At 48.4% G+C, this 14,998-nt stretch overlaps 1 protein-coding gene across 2 annotated transcripts in view; it reads left to right on the forward strand.

Moving 5' to 3' along the window:
- GNAI3 (G protein subunit alpha i3) overlaps positions 1–14,637 on the forward strand; it is a 33,155-nt gene extending 18,518 nt beyond the window's left edge. The window contains exons 4-9 of one of the 2 annotated variants that reach the window (XM_074850014.1): positions 1,306–1,463; positions 8,490–8,618; positions 11,101–11,230; positions 12,248–12,401; positions 13,176–13,389; positions 13,484–14,637. In XM_074850014.1, coding sequence (XP_074706115.1) covers positions 1,306–1,463; positions 8,490–8,618; positions 11,101–11,230; positions 12,248–12,401; positions 13,176–13,366 — 762 coding nt within the window. In that variant the 3' untranslated portion in view covers positions 13,367–13,389; positions 13,484–14,637. Of the gene's footprint in view, positions 1–1,305; positions 1,464–8,489; positions 8,619–11,100; positions 11,231–12,247; positions 12,402–13,175 lie in introns of both variants that reach the window. The other variant, XM_074850013.1, reaches the window with a different exon arrangement.
- Positions 14,638–14,998: the final 361 nt, after the last annotated feature.

A 14,998-nucleotide genomic window follows, 5' to 3' on the forward strand; every position in this document is an offset into this window, starting at 1 on the left:
TGAAGGGCATATCTTCATTTGCATGTTAACCTAGGCTGTTCTTCAACTGCTGCTCCGAATCCTCCCTGGTGTTCCCCTCCACGTTTCCTCTGTGCTTGATCTCAGCCTAAGTAAGGTAGCTGGAAGGAGGAAGATTAAAATCCAAGTTCCTTTCTCAGTTGACCTGCCCAGGCTTATCTGGCTTCTCAAAAGCAGAACATGAAACGCGTGCCAAGAATTTGCTCATGCCCGATCCACGCTGAAGGGCAAACAATTTGCCACACTTTCCTAGGAAAAGACCAAGGGTAACCAAATCAACTGTCTGGCAGCAAACCCATAAGTGCTCTACCTGCAAAGAGCCGTAACTGAGGTCCACCTCTGTTGTGGCAGTTCAGACCTTGATGAAGTTAATTTAAGTGCCCATGGCTTGTGCTAGGGAGGTGCCCTTTGGAGTAGCATGTCGACTTGACTCTTGCCCAAGCTTAGGTACGTGCTGGGCAGTACGGTTTAAGGCTCAAGTGAGAGGAGCCGATGTTGGGAGGAGACAGTCTGAAGCTGAGAACTTGCTGGGATAGTGAAAGGTCTCTTACATCTCCTGGAAGGATGCTGGTAGATCCCATCAGTGTGGGATGTAGGTCAGCCTGTTTTTCGCTTTTCAAATCTGCTCGTTGAGGTCCTACTCTAAGACTTCTGAGAAGAATTTTTTTGTGCTCCAGGGCAAACACTCAAATCCTGATCAGTCCATCCCATCTCCTGACGAAATGCTTTATTAAGAAATCGTTCTCCCTTACTTCTGCCAGCTATAGCAGCAGGTGGGCAGTCCTCAAAGCCTTAAACCTATAATCATCCAAAGCTTCCTTCTGATACTGAATTTTTCCTTGTTGCCATACTCTACAACACTATAACAGAGGTTTTCCAGTTTAAAAACTATTATTTATCGTTTAGTTATCGTTATAGTAGCACGTTGGCGTACTTACCTTTTCTCTGAAGCGTTATGCCAAGTTACTGGCATGTCGTGTTTCTGATGTGGATGCTGCCTGTTGGGAGCAGTGATCCCCGACAGAAGCGTGTTGTGCCACCTGTGATCAGTGCGTCTCACCCCACGGGCTTGGAGCTGCTTGCCCAGCATTTGCCTTTCTGACTGCAGGAGAAAAATAACTTGATGATTTGGGGGAGAAAATTGGATGGACAACAGGAGAGAGGGGACTGTGATTGCTTATTGCTGCAGCCCCTGGGATCATTACTTGATGTGAAGCCTCCCTGTCACTTGTAAAGGCATAAAGGCGTGTACATCCTAACTTGTTTCGATTTCCCCTCTTCCTGCAGGACGATGCCCGTCAGTTGTTTGTATTAGCTGGAAGCGCAGAGGAAGGCGTGATGACTGCCGAGCTAGCTGGCGTGATTAAGCGGTTATGGAGAGATGCTGGAGTTCAGGCTTGCTTCAGCAGATCCAGAGAATATCAGCTTAACGACTCTGCATCATAGTAAGAAACTGTTACCAGCTTCTGGGCTCTTGCCAGCTAACCAAGCGGGGCTCGGAAAGGGCCGGTGTGACTGCAGGCAGGGTGGCACGTGGGTGGTGAGGGTCCCCTTCAGAGGGGGCGGACAGAAACCTGAGTCTAACTGGTTTACACGGGGCTCACAGGGTGACTCAGTGCTCCAGCTCATCAAAATCAGTTTTACTGTTTATCTTCCCTGTATTGGGAAAAACCCCACATTCCTTACTCTGTGCCTAGGTGAATTTGCCAATCTGTTTTCAGTGGAAGAATAACTTAGCAGCTTGCATTAAAATGGCTTGTTACAGCAGGTGATCAGCCACGTCGCCTTCATTATCCCTACAGAAAGGCGTTAACGCCGCCTGAAACCGAGCTCCTGATTAAACTACCAAATTTCTGATGAGCAACAATTTCCAATAGTGGGATCTTCTGATATTGGCAGATCAATGTTCACATAGTTGTTCTCCTTAACAGCTCTCCCTGCACTTCAGTTCCTGTGCCTGACGCCACACAGGCAGCGCTGCAGGCTAGCTATAAACCTGCTTATTGCTCTGCTTCTGAAAGGCACACAATTGCTTAACAATTGGAAAGTTATGACTAGATAAATAGGCTGCTGCTGGCTGGTTAATGAGAATTTTGACTAAATGCCTCATCTATTTCCAAGAGGCAGGTTAGTGCAGGGAGGGGAAACTATTTCTTTTAATGAGCAAAACAGTTGTTGCTTTTTTCTTTTTTTTTTTAACAAAAGTCGTCATGTGCTTGGTCTCTCTAGAACAAATATTTGAAACTCTGAAAGGATGATTTTTGGGGTTAAGTGTGTCTCCTGATGTCCAGCTGAAAACTTATCTCAATTTAGCCAAGTTTTAAGCCTTTGAAAAATTAGTTTGGAAGTGCTTTGTAAAGGAACTTCAGATGTGTCACAGCTCAGTTGCCTGCAGGCTCTTTCTGTGCAGAGCATATTTTAGCTTGAAAATAAGGAAGAATTTTTCTAAATTTGTAACACCTTGGCAGGCGATCATGGGTTTAGATCAAGGTAAGTGAGTTGACAAGAGGAGGCTTTCTCAGATTTGTGTGTGCCTTTACAGCATGCAGGGAGGAAACTTCAGATTCAAAGGGAGAAAAAAGGATAGATGAGGAGGAGGATGAATGAGGGAATAATTTAGTGAAAAGATGTGGAGAAGAGAAGGAAGGCTTAAGGACTTCTTGAGCAGAGGATCTAGGGCAGGAAGCGTAAGTGGTTGAGGGGAGCTTGAGGAAGCTAAAGATGGGGAACATGGCTTTGTGGTCTGGATGGCAGCTTTGAAAGAGGAGAATGAAGGCAGGCTGGGGAAAACAGGGTGGAAAGGGCTCAGAAGCAGAGCAGACTGGGGGGAGAGGACATTAACCTGCTTTAGTAGGTGCCCACTTGTCCTGGCTGCCCTCCGGAGACTGGATTTCAGAGGGTTATTCCTGTTCCTGAATATCTGCAACTCACTCGTGTCCAGTTACTGGTTCGTGTAGGCACAGCTGCCGTGACGAATGGCTGTCATGGGCTGGTGTCACATCTGCGTGGGAGAGAGATTGCAGCCCGATGATCCATGTGTCATTTTTGATAAGTGCATCAGAGAATTTTGCTTCCTGTCCTAAGACCACAGGAAGTTGCACTAAAGCAGCATCATTTTCAAGCAGTAGCCCAGCAACTCGGCAGTCAGGAAACGCTGCAAGTTGGTGCCTTTAAAGCAGAGCACGATCGTGCAGTTAAAAACCTGCAGGACCCCCGTCGTACCAGATGGCCAGATGAGCATTCAGTCAGTATTTTTCCTTCTCTGCTCAACGTGTGGCTCCTGACCTGCCTTATCTTCTGGTGCTACCCAATTAGTTCTCTTGTCCACCACGCTTAAAGGATGGATGTCCTGCAATCCCTTTCGGTGGTGGTGGTTGCGTAGGTCCTGGCATTTGTTGCAGTTCTCCTGGGGGAATTTCACTTCCCTGCTCCTTTCAATATCTCCTACAAACAGGACTGAAACTTCAGGGTTAGCAGTCTTTAAATACGTGCCCCATTTGAGATGACTGGTTTTTCCAGCTGAAATTGTCTTGCGCTGTGTGTCAAGCCTGGTTCTGGCTGGCTGGGTGCTGTTTGTTGCTTCACGTCAGACCACGAGGCCTCTGCTGAGACACCCAGAATGGGGGGAAAAAACAGAGGAATGTGTGAGGAGTGGCTGAGGGAACTGGGGGGGTTTAGTGTGGAGAAGAGGAGGCTGAGGGGAGACCTCCTGGCCCTCTGCAACTCCCTGAAAGGAGGGTGCAGAGAGGGGGGAGGAGTCTCTTGAGCCAAGGACCCAGCGCCAGGACAAGAGGGAATGGCCTCAAGCTGCGCCAGGGCAGGGTCAGACTGGCTCTTAGGAAGGATTTCTTTGCAGAAGGGGTTGTTGGGCGTTGGAATGGGCTGCCCAGGGCAGGGGGGGAGTCCCCATCCCTGGAGGGGTTGAAGAGTCGGGCTGACCCAGCGCTGAGGGATCTGGTGGAGTTGGGAACTGTCAATGTTGGGCTAATGGTTGGACTGGAGGATCTTCAAGGTCTTTTCCAACCCAGATGATTCTGTGAATGATTGCTTATGAAAATTAGGTGGCATCAAGAACAAGAGTGCTGTGGCAGAACGCCAGGGTTCTCGGGGCAGCACTGAATTGTTCTGAAAACTTTTTCTTCCTGCTGTTTCCTGCCTTGTCGAGCACCGCTTCCCCTTGTGCGGGCAGGGATCCTGCCCGTCGGAGCTGCCCTGGCAGGCAGGAGGCCGTGTGGGAGGAGAGGAGACAACTGTAATAACGGGGTGTCGTAACGCAAACGCAGCGGGTGGGGGTAAGCGCCCAGAGATAACCACTTGTGACACTAATCCGAGTGATCTGTCCCGGAATCGTAGTGTTTTACGGGTTTTCTTTTTTTTTTTAAGAACATCTGAGTAACTCTTGGTCTAAACTGGATGTTCAAGCACTAGTGTAAACGCTCAGTGTCTTGTCCAGGCACCATCTGATAATGTTCCTTTAGCAACCACCCTGTCCTTGGTGTGGTATTGCAAACATTTATATTTCTACTTATTGCAACTTCCCATTTTTCTTTACTTATGACATGAGCAAATGGCTCTGTAGCTCACCCCCCCCATCTCGAGTCAATGCCGTGGAGAAGCCTTTTGGACCTCTGCACACAATTCTTGGTGTAATAGCTACAAAGAACAAAAAACCTGTTTGCTGGTGTGGCAGTGGGGGTGCTGAGGCATGTTGCTGTCTCGCACATCTCTTAATTACCTCTGATACTTGGAAATGTCAGCAAGCAGATAATGCTTTAAAGTATTTTACTTGCTGGTTTCGCTACTTTTTTTTCGAAGTTCATGCAGATACCAGTCTGCAGATACTGTAGGTAATTATCTGCAGTCTCACAGGCAATTAGCATAGTTTCTGATCAACTATTCTCTATTCTGGCATATCTTGTCTTGTTCCCAAGTGGCAGTTTTGGCCTGAATTCCCTGACATGATGCTGGATAAAACCTAGATTACTTCTATGTGGTTTTTTTTCTCCCTTTTGCTTTCAAGCACTAGCGTGCAGGGCATTGTCCTCCCGATGCTTTCTTGTGATTCCCCTCGAGTAGCACCACCTTGGGATCGCAGCTCAGGTTTTTGAAGGGAGCTTTTTCACCCGTAGGTCTGTGCTGCAGGCTGTGGGTCTACCTTAGCAGGCCCAGAGGAGCGTTCAAATTGATAAAGGTAAAACACAACATTCCCTTTTCCTGGAGATCCTGCTCTGTGACCTTGTTTTCTGCTTTGCTTAATCTGCCAAAATCCAGCTAGACATGAGGAGACGGGGGAAGCAGATTTCTGCAGAAGAAATGCATTTCTTAAATATAGGTTTCACCAGGTCTTCACTTGTTTTCTTCTTGCTGCAGGAAGTCCTGGCTAGAGATGATTAATTCTGGATGTAGGAAGAATACTGTTTGCGTCGTCAGACTGGCACAGGTGTTTGTGATGATGTTTCTTGAAAGCTTGGTGTTTGGTGGCTGCAAATACCGACCCACCTGGGTACCAAACCTGCATCTTTCTGCCCTCTTGTCTCCTCTCCCTGGCAAGGGCTGGCTTTTGTTTGCTGCTCTGCCTTCGGGCATGATGGTGACAGCCCCTCCTTCCCGTAGCTCAGGCTGCGGATAGCTGTTCATAATAAATGCTTTGTATGAATCTTTCAGAGCTTTCAGAGCCATTTTTGGCCTTGAAAGCATTCTTTTCCAGCACTAAAAGGAAACATGACTGAATTGTTAGGAAAATACCATTCCAGGGTTCATGTGAGAGTGTGGAGGAGGGGAACTCTGTTATCTTCACCAACTGGACACTGTCCGCTTCAGAGCATCCCCCTCCTGCAGTCCGTGTTTCCTAGAGCAGTCTGAGCGTGGGATGGGCCGACACTCAATCTGGCAGGTTTTCTGACCAGACTGGAATTACAGATCCTTGCACACACAGGTACTGAACTAGTGCCAGCCTGGCACAGGATGTCCTGGGAGGGCTCTAAGACAAACAGGAGTTACGCTGTAGGCTTTTGGTCAGCTTGTTTTTGTACTCCAGTCTTCATTTTAAGGGGGGAAAAAAAAAAGGGAAACAAACCAAAACTGTCTTTTTGCGAGCTTGTGTTTGCAAGGTGGTGTTGAAGCATGAGAAATAGCTGGCTCTGTAAACACAGGGATCCAAGGGGGGGAACAAGTGTTGCAACCTCAGCGTATGAAGGAAGCCTTGGTGGGGAAGGAGATTGTGAAAAGGGATTCAAACTGCGTGGGATGAGGAGAGATTCAGTAAGGTGTATGTTTTCAGTTCCTGAAACAATATCTGTGAGGAACGTCTTTAAACTTTCAGACAGACTGTGGCGAGCTGGGGGTTATGAGTCGCTCAAAACCTTGACTCTCAGACTCTGCTTTTCCAGTTGGGGTGGTGTATGGTGGTTTTATTTTTTTTCTCCAATTCCACTAAATCTGTGGGCAGAGGAGACCCACCCAACAAAGCCAGGCTCAGAGCCCAGCCCCTGTGCAGACTGTTTCCCCTCTACCATGTACAAAGTCAACTGCCTCCCACGAGGCGAGGGTGGCTGGAGGAAGCTGTGTGCACGTGCACTTGGGTGGCTCTTCTGCAGGGAAACCCCCTGCGCGGGATCTTCCGACTGCTTGGGCATTTCCTTGGGATTTACCATTTGAGTCTCCCTGGAATTAGTCTAGCAAAGCTTATTTTTTAAGGCAGCTTGCAGATAGAGCCCTGCTTAATCTGATACTCCGTGTTCCCTGATTGATGTGCAAGTGTTCGAGTGGCACTTTGCAATTCATTTGGTGGGAGTTGCCTGACTTCATTCACTCCTCATGGGCTGCCTAAAGAGCCTTAAGTAGGAATTATACCACTTTCACTGCCCAAACTTCTGATGCTGAAAGCTGGCAATTAGGAGCAGGTGGTTTATAGCTTCAGCTTTGCACATTTATCACTTCAGTGGTGGGGGCAGCTGTGTGACCTGTACCAAAGCCAAGCTGGTAGGAGTTGCTGGGTCAGTTCTTAGGTAGCACTCACATCAGCTTTTGAACCACCATATCCCAGCTAAACTCCTACTGGTAGGAAAGAGAGGGGGTGGGGGGGGAAATCTGGGCATGTTATTTCCTCAGCAAAAATATTTAACAGAAGCCCAATGAAGGTAAGTACCTTCCAAATTCTGTTTTACGAAGCTAAAGCCAGTCCCAGGTGTAAGTTTTGGGTGCTGTGTTTCTGGTCAAAGAGCAGTTCACAAACCAGTTCACATCCCACTGAACAGGAGAGGAGTTGGCCCTTTCAGGGCTACAACCGCTTGTAGATACCAGCTCTGTGAGAAAAGCCCTGCGGCGCTGGGCGAGCACGGGCAGGAGGCTGGCAGGTAGGCTGGATTCTTCTGGGGTTTAGAAAATAGGTCAGTGCTCTGCAAATGTGCTGGCAGTCCTGGCCAGAGGAGGTGCTGAGGCTGACGGAGGAGGGAGATCTTGCTCGGTGTGTTGCCTGCTCGGTGACGAAGTCAGGTGGAAATTTGGGGTTCCTGGCACAGCTCTCGGGCATGCGCCGTGCGGGAAGGAGCGATCCCTGGCTGACAAGGGATCTGTGCTGATAACGTTTGGCTGGGAGGGCAGGGTTATTACACCAGTGTAGAGCCATTGCACCACTAAAATCTCACAGTTAGAGTACGGTATTGATTAAAAACCACTCCTGATAACGACGTGGCTGGTCCCCTCCCAACAGAGCTGGAGCAATCCTGGTCTCCTTTGCGGAAGCAGGGGGCCGTCGCCTTCCCCTTAACAGGAAAAATGAGCTCCGAGGTGTTGCTGGCTGGAGTGGGATTTCTGACGCTGCTGGAAATGATGTATACCTCTTACTGATGTGCCCAAGGGCCGAGCTTCAAAGGGAATCTGCTGTAGCTGGAATTAGTTGGGGTCTTGATGGGCGCGTTGCCTTGGTGCTGCAGAGAAGCAGCTTCCTCGGGCGGCCGTGCCGTCGGGGAGCTGGCGAGCGCTGGGTCAGTTCGCTGTTGCTAGAGGAGGTGAACGAATCTGCTTATGTCAGGGGTAGTTCTTGACGCTTAATTCTTTCCCCCTGGTTCATTTGATGTATTCTTGCCCTTTAAAAGCGAGCCGCTGGATTTATTGCCTTGTGCTTTGATGCGAAAGACCTTGACTACTTTGAATTGCCCCAAGAGATACCAGTCTTGGCATGGCTTCTGCATCAGCAGCACTGCTTACCGGGCGTCGCTCCCAGCTAGCTGAACTCTACCCAGCACATGCTGCAAGGTCATATGGGGAGGGGTTAAAAAAACCCCACCAAATCAACCCTGGGATAGACCCAAGGGTGGTTTTTTTTTTTTCTTTCACTGCATGTTTGAGGTTTGTACTGTGTGAAGATGATGAATAAATTCTGTGATGACTTTCTTCTGCAGTTTATAAAAGATTCATGGAAAGCAAGCAAACTAAAAAAAGCGCATCTTGTGTTGTCTCTTCTGGTTTAGTTACCTAAATGACTTGGATAGAATATCCCAGCCGACCTATATTCCGACTCAGCAGGATGTTTTGCGGACCAGAGTTAAAACTACAGGCATTGTGGAAACTCACTTCACCTTCAAGGACCTGTACTTCAAGTAAGTGAAGGGCAGCGCTTGTCCCCGTGGACTGCGGGTGATTTCTTCAGCGCGTGGTGGGGGTGGTAGGTCCCACACCTGCGCTGCAAAATGTCTTGCCCCGTTTTTAACTGTCCTCCTCGCCTCCGTTACGCTCCCTCTCTACTGGCATTGCGCACTGGAGATACCGGTTTGACCTTTATTTGCCTTCTTCTGTTCTTTTCAGCTGCTTTTATGTTGGAATCGCAGACACAGGTACTGACTGCTTGTTTACAGGATTAAAAAAAAAATACATATACTAAAAGGACACTGACTCCTGGATTTTGAGTTTGAATTTAACCCCTTCCTTTGAAGCGGGAGATGAGAGCTCTCCCCGCAGTCACGGCCGTGGCTCTGGGCTGCATGGTGTTCTCCACGAAGCTGTAGGTGACTGTGCTGACTGACACTTGCTGCGGAGCAGGAGCGGGGCATGCTGACAGCGTGCTGAGGACTGGCTGCCTTTGTGTGACACCGCCGAGGATGGCGCTGGCCTGTCCTCTCTGCCTTCTAAATTCAGTCCCTGCAGGGCTCGGCTATCGAGCCTGGTCTTGGCAGTGTCCCTTTACGTATCACTAATCGAGCTCCCTCTAACCCCGTAGCGGCTGCTAGCCTGCAGTTTAGCTCTCCTCCCTGCTCTTCATCTGCTCGTTAGAAAAATCCTCGCTTTGGATCCCGAGCGTGCTCCTGACAAACAGCCTGGAGCCCCGCGGGGTTGGGCATTTGTGTCCTGTAATGTGGATGTAGGAGAACGTAGCCCCTGTGTGGTGGGTGACTTCCCTTTGTCTGTGGCAGTGTTCTTAAGTCTTCGTTGCTCACAGCCTTTAAATAAGCATTTGTTTGCTTATTTTTAGTTTGTGTTTGCAGTTTGAAAGAGCCGTAGCAAAAATCCAAGTGTTGCTTATAAAACCTGATTCGTTTGCACGCTTTTTTTAGGAGAATAGTAGCATTTTGGTTTCTGAACTGTCTTAACCTACGAACCATTTTAACAAAAATGCCTAAACATTTCGCATCGCCGAGCTATTTACATGCCTTCTGGTTCACCCAGGGAAAAAAACTTGGTTTTGGTCGTGCTGTATTAGGATTAGCATTTCCAGCTGCAGCGTGTGGTGCTCATAAAAAATCATCACGTCTGACTAATGGAAGAGTGAGCTGGAGGTAGCAGGCGTGTTGGGTTTAATCGTTATAACCCCTCTTTTCAAGTGAAACGGCTGAGCGCTCGGAGGCGTGCCTCCCTGATGCAAAGAGGGGAATTGCTCTTTCCCAAGCCTGCCCGGAGTCATTGATCATGTGCAGAGCCTGAGACACGAGGTGTCTCGTCTTGGAGGGATTTGCTCCACAAAAGAAAGCATTAATACGTCTTAAACCCTGAAGCTGCCACCTCTCCCGCGATGGAAGCCTTGATGTTAAATCTCAGACATTAATAACGGGCTGAGGTACCTCGGTATAACTGTGACTCGAATTTGGATGAGCTCGGCGAAGCCGAGTTGTCAGGGATGCTGTTCCTTTCCAGATGTCTCTGCGCTAACAGCAGAGAGTAATGGCAAATGATACGTGCTAAGTAAATAGCCTGTATCCTCCCCGAGATTTTCATCTTTCCTCCCGCGGTCCGCGGGGACGGTTTACGTTAATCGGAAGATTGGAGTGAGCTGAATGGTGCTTCTGGCTGCCTCGTTTGGCATCATCAAATTGCATTGCTTTTGGCCCACCCTGGGCAGCTTCTCTCTTGTCTGCCTGTTCGCTCTGATAACAAATCAATGTTTATGATTTTCGTAGCTCTTGGATATTGACTTCTATCTGGCTTGATTTAATTAAGTCACAGTCAATCAGAACATTCTGGGCAATCCTGCTTCTTCATCAAAATATTTTGGTGAGCAGGGTGTTGCAACTGTCCAAGACGCCTTTTTTTTTTTTTTTTACAGACAAATTCAGTAAGCAACTCTGCAGCCTTTAAACCTCAGTAGCTTACAGATTATTTTTTTTAATACATAACACTGTTTCTTAACCCCATTAATTTTTTTCTGGGTCCCAGAAGTAGCATGCAGGTAGTATGTTCCAGATAATCCTTTGTCAGATGCAGTGTAAATTAACTGGAAGAGCTGACTATGAGTAGGTGTTTGGAGTCCAGTCAAGCAAATGGATTGTTGCTAAGGAAATAGGAGACAGAGAACAAAATAAGCATGCCCTGGTGAATCAGCAGACTTCTGGATAGTGATGTAGGTAACACCTAGTTCTTCCTGCTGAAATTGCTCTAAAGAAAAGAATTCTGGTGTTAAAATCCACTCTCCTAAGGAAGGGAGGTCTCTGAGTTCATGGCCTTGCTGCTGGAAGGCTGTGTACCTGTTTTCCCTGAAATCCTGCTTGTTTGAGAGTCCTTAGCTGAGCCTCCTCAATCCCCTGTGAGCGGTGTGGTGGCCGGGGAGGGAGATCTGTGTAGCTCCTGAGATGGTTCTTCTGCCTCTCCCAGGATGTTTGATGTTGGTGGCCAGCGGTCGGAGCGAAAGAAGTGGATCCACTGCTTTGAAGGCGTGACAGCAATAATTTTCTGTGTGGCCCTCAGCGATTATGACCTTGTCTTGGCCGAGGACGAGGAAATGGTATGTTACAGAGGAGTTACCAGTGCCTGGCTGGGTGGCACTGGAGGAGAAGGGAGGTGGAGTCGCGGGGTGGGCATGTCTCTGGCTTGTCCAGGGGCTGTGAAGATGAGCAGTTCCTTGCGGCAGCCTGCAGTATCTTCCCCCAGAAACTGATAAACGTAATCACAGAATCACTCAGGTTGGAAAAGCCCCTCGGGATCATCGAGTCCAACCCTCAGCCCGACTCTACAAAGTTCTCCCCTACCCCACATCCCCCCACAGCTCATCCAAACGGCCCTTAAACACACCCAGGGATGGTGACTCCACCCCCTGCCTGGGCAGCCTATTCCACTCTCTGACCACTCTTTCTGTGAAAAATTTGTTCCTCATGTCCAGTCTGACCCTCCCCTGTTGCAGTTTAAAGCCGTTCCCTCTTGTTCTGTCACTAATTCCCTGGGAGAAGAGACCAGCACCAACCTCTCCACAATGTCCTTTCAGGGAGCTGTAGAGAGTGATGAGTCTCCCCTCACCTTCTCCTCCTCACACTGAACAGTCCCAGCTCCTTCAATGGCTCCTCACAGGATTTATTCTCCAGGCCCTTCCCCAGCCTCGTTGCCCTCCTCTGCCCTCGCTCCAGCCCCTCGAGATCTCTCTCGTATTGAGGTGCCCAAAACTGGACACAACCCTCCAGGTGTGGCCTCACCAGTGCAGAGCACAGGGGGACTGTCACCTCCCTGCTTCTGCTATGCATCAGTGAGATTTTTCTCCAGGCCCTGGTTACAGGGAGGAGCCGGTTCCCCTAGGTGTGAGCACCTCTGGGGAGGAACAAACACATCTGGGGGGACTTCTGGGATGAGGAGGTGACCTGACCCCTGCTCAGGGCTGTGCCCGTGCTCTTCCTGATGAAGCAGCAGCGAGGACATGTCGGTGACACTTGGCTCTAGTCTGGCCTCTGCAGTAAAACCTGTCTGTCCCCTCACCCCATCCTCCCCTCATAACTCTGGAATGATGCAGCGCCCTTCTCACTTTATTTTCCAGAACCGGATGCATGAGAGTATGAAACTGTTCGACAGCATTTGTAACAACAAGTGGTTCACAGACACGTCGATCATTCTCTTCTTGAACAAGAAAGACCTGTTTGAGGAAAAGATTAAGAAAAGTCCACTAACGATCTGCTATCCAGAGTACACAGGTTGGGCTCCTGAAGCTGCGTTTCGTTTGTTGTCAGGGCCAGGAAGGAGTTAGTCAAAGCCTACACAATCCGAGATAATTTAAAAGCTTATCTTTTCCCCAATTCCCTTAACTCTGTCTCTTGGGCAGCATCTTCGGGCTCTCCGGTAGCCGATAGCTCATTTTCTCGGAAGAGTTCTGGTGATGCACATCTGTGGTTCAGAGCTGCCTTTGTCCCTGTATTTTATGGCTCGGAGTACAAAGAGCAAAGTGTTGCACTCCAGCAAATCAAAGCCACTCTGCATTTTCCACATTATTGGGACAATGGTTTAGTCGAACTTCAGTTTCAGAAGCTGTGAAACTTGTCCACGTCCTGGTGTGTCCGTGTTTCAGCAGACCTGTTTTGCAGCCCCCCCCCGCCCCCCGCCGTGGCCCCGCACAGACATGATGCTTCACCTAGTCACTGCTCGAGGCATTTAAATTGATTTTTTTTTTTTTAAATGGTCCTTCCTTCAAACCTGCTTATTCCTGTCATTTGGCACTCTTCTGCATGTTTCCAGCAGGATTACTGTACAACGTGCCCCACTAGTGAGCTCTGGGCAGGGAGCAGTTGGGGAGTGACTTGTGCAAGGTCACTCATCAGAGGCTGGGGATAGACTCCAGATTTACAAGAAGGGGTTAATGGTGGATTTGGGTTTGGAGCTGGATAAGGCAGATGGTTTAAGCAGCTTAATATGTACTTAAAAGATCTCTGCTGTGAACTGCTGGCCAAAGTAAGGGATCTTATCTTTTTCAGGCTCCAACACGTACGAGGAAGCAGCTGCCTACATCCAGTGTCAGTTTGAAGATCTGAACCGGAGAAAAGACACCAAGGAGATCTACACGCACTTCACCTGCGCCACCGACACCAAGAACGTGCAGTTTGTCTTTGATGCTGTCACAGATGTTATCATTAAAAACAACCTGAAGGAGTGTGGACTCTATTGAGAAGGAAGGGGCGTGGGAAGAAGGTAAAGCCGGGCTGCTCGCAGCGTTGAAGCGTTGCATGCCAGCTCGGGCTGGCTTGGCCTGTCGCCTCACTAACGCTCCCTCTTTTCTTTTCAGTGTTGTTTTTTTTTTTTTTATGATGTGGCGTTTTGAGAACCAGACTCTTTGCTGCCTCGTGGGGACAGCTGCAAGCATGAACAGGACCAGGGAAACGAAAACAGCATGCAGAATCATTGCATTCTTTAGCACAATCTTCTGTATTAGGGACCTTTTTATTGATATGGGATGTTGAAGTTAGGTCAAGATGGAACAACTGTTAGTGTGACTAGATCATCCTGGCGTCGTTTGGATGGTGTAATCTCAAATGTGTACAGCTGTTGTGAAGTTGAGGTGCTGGATTCCAGACCTTCGATATGTAGCTTTCTCTCTTTCTTTGGTTAACAAGCCACCACTAGTCTGTTTTTAAGGTTTTTCCATCAAGAAAACTATAACTTTACTAAATTTTATTTCTTTATTTGCAAACAAATCTTGTTTTAAAAATAAAAAAACAACAAAAAAAAAATATCACTTAACTATGCACATGTGACCAGATCATGCAGAAAGTATTCCTCTTAGCAGGAACTCTTTGTTTTTAACACTTGGTATGGTCAGGATTTAATATTTCTGCAACTACTTAAAGGATCCTTAGAGCTCTTACGGCGGTAGCTTCGGCTTCTTGGGGTGTGTAATTTGTTACCATCCTGCTACCACAAGGCTTTCAAAAGAAGTTTCTGCAGCGGGATGAGCGAGTTTTTAGCTTACGGTTAGGGGTGACCCTGCTTTCTGCTGATGGCTACACAGAGATTCCTTGTGTGGGGTGAGCGTGAAGCTTGGGTCAGCGTGTACCCAGGCTGCGTCCCTCGGAGACGAAAGGCTGAGCTCCAGACTGGATGGGACACGCGTGCTGCTACAGAGCTACTCAGTCAACCACTCTAATTCTTGTGCATTTTTGGTCTAAACCGGTGGGCAATTTTGTAAAGGGTGCACCTTGTTCTGCATTTACCATGGCCTTTTCTGTTCAGAGACTCCTAAACTGTATTGACGAGCATGCCTTTACTTTGTATATGTGGTGCCAAATTCCTGTTTGCCATTGTTTTTACTGTAGCAATGTTCATAACCAGTCAGTACATTCCTTTGCTGAACCATTGCATCGAGACTCTTTTTCCCAGTTTGTCATGTGTACAGTTTCAATCTGTTATAGTTGTTGGCAGTATTAAAATGGTGAGTAAACAGTTTAGCCTTTTCTCTGGTTTTATTCTGAATTTTATCCAGGAGCGTCGTGTCGTCGTGTCCCCCCCCCCCCTTTTTGTGCTTGGCTGGAGAAGGAAGGTAAACGCTTCCCTGGGAAATGGGTGTGATAAATGGGTGTAAATAAAGGTTCCTCATGCTTTTATCCCCCACGCCTGTCGCTGCTCTCTGTGCAGCCAGTCCTGCAGCTCCCGAAGCTGCGCTGGCACAGACGGAGGACGACCGGCGTCCCGGCCCTCATCAGCCTTATTGGCAGATGGTTCCTTTGCTGCTTATTTATAGCCCAAGTCTCGCTGCCTCTCTTGAACCTGATGGGAAAATGACTGCTCTGGATGCCCTTACGTC

Source organism: Strix aluco, chromosome 25 (assembly GCF_031877795.1).
Source record: "Strix aluco isolate bStrAlu1 chromosome 25, bStrAlu1.hap1, whole genome shotgun sequence".
NCBI lineage: Eukaryota > Metazoa > Chordata > Aves > Strigiformes > Strigidae > Strix > Strix aluco.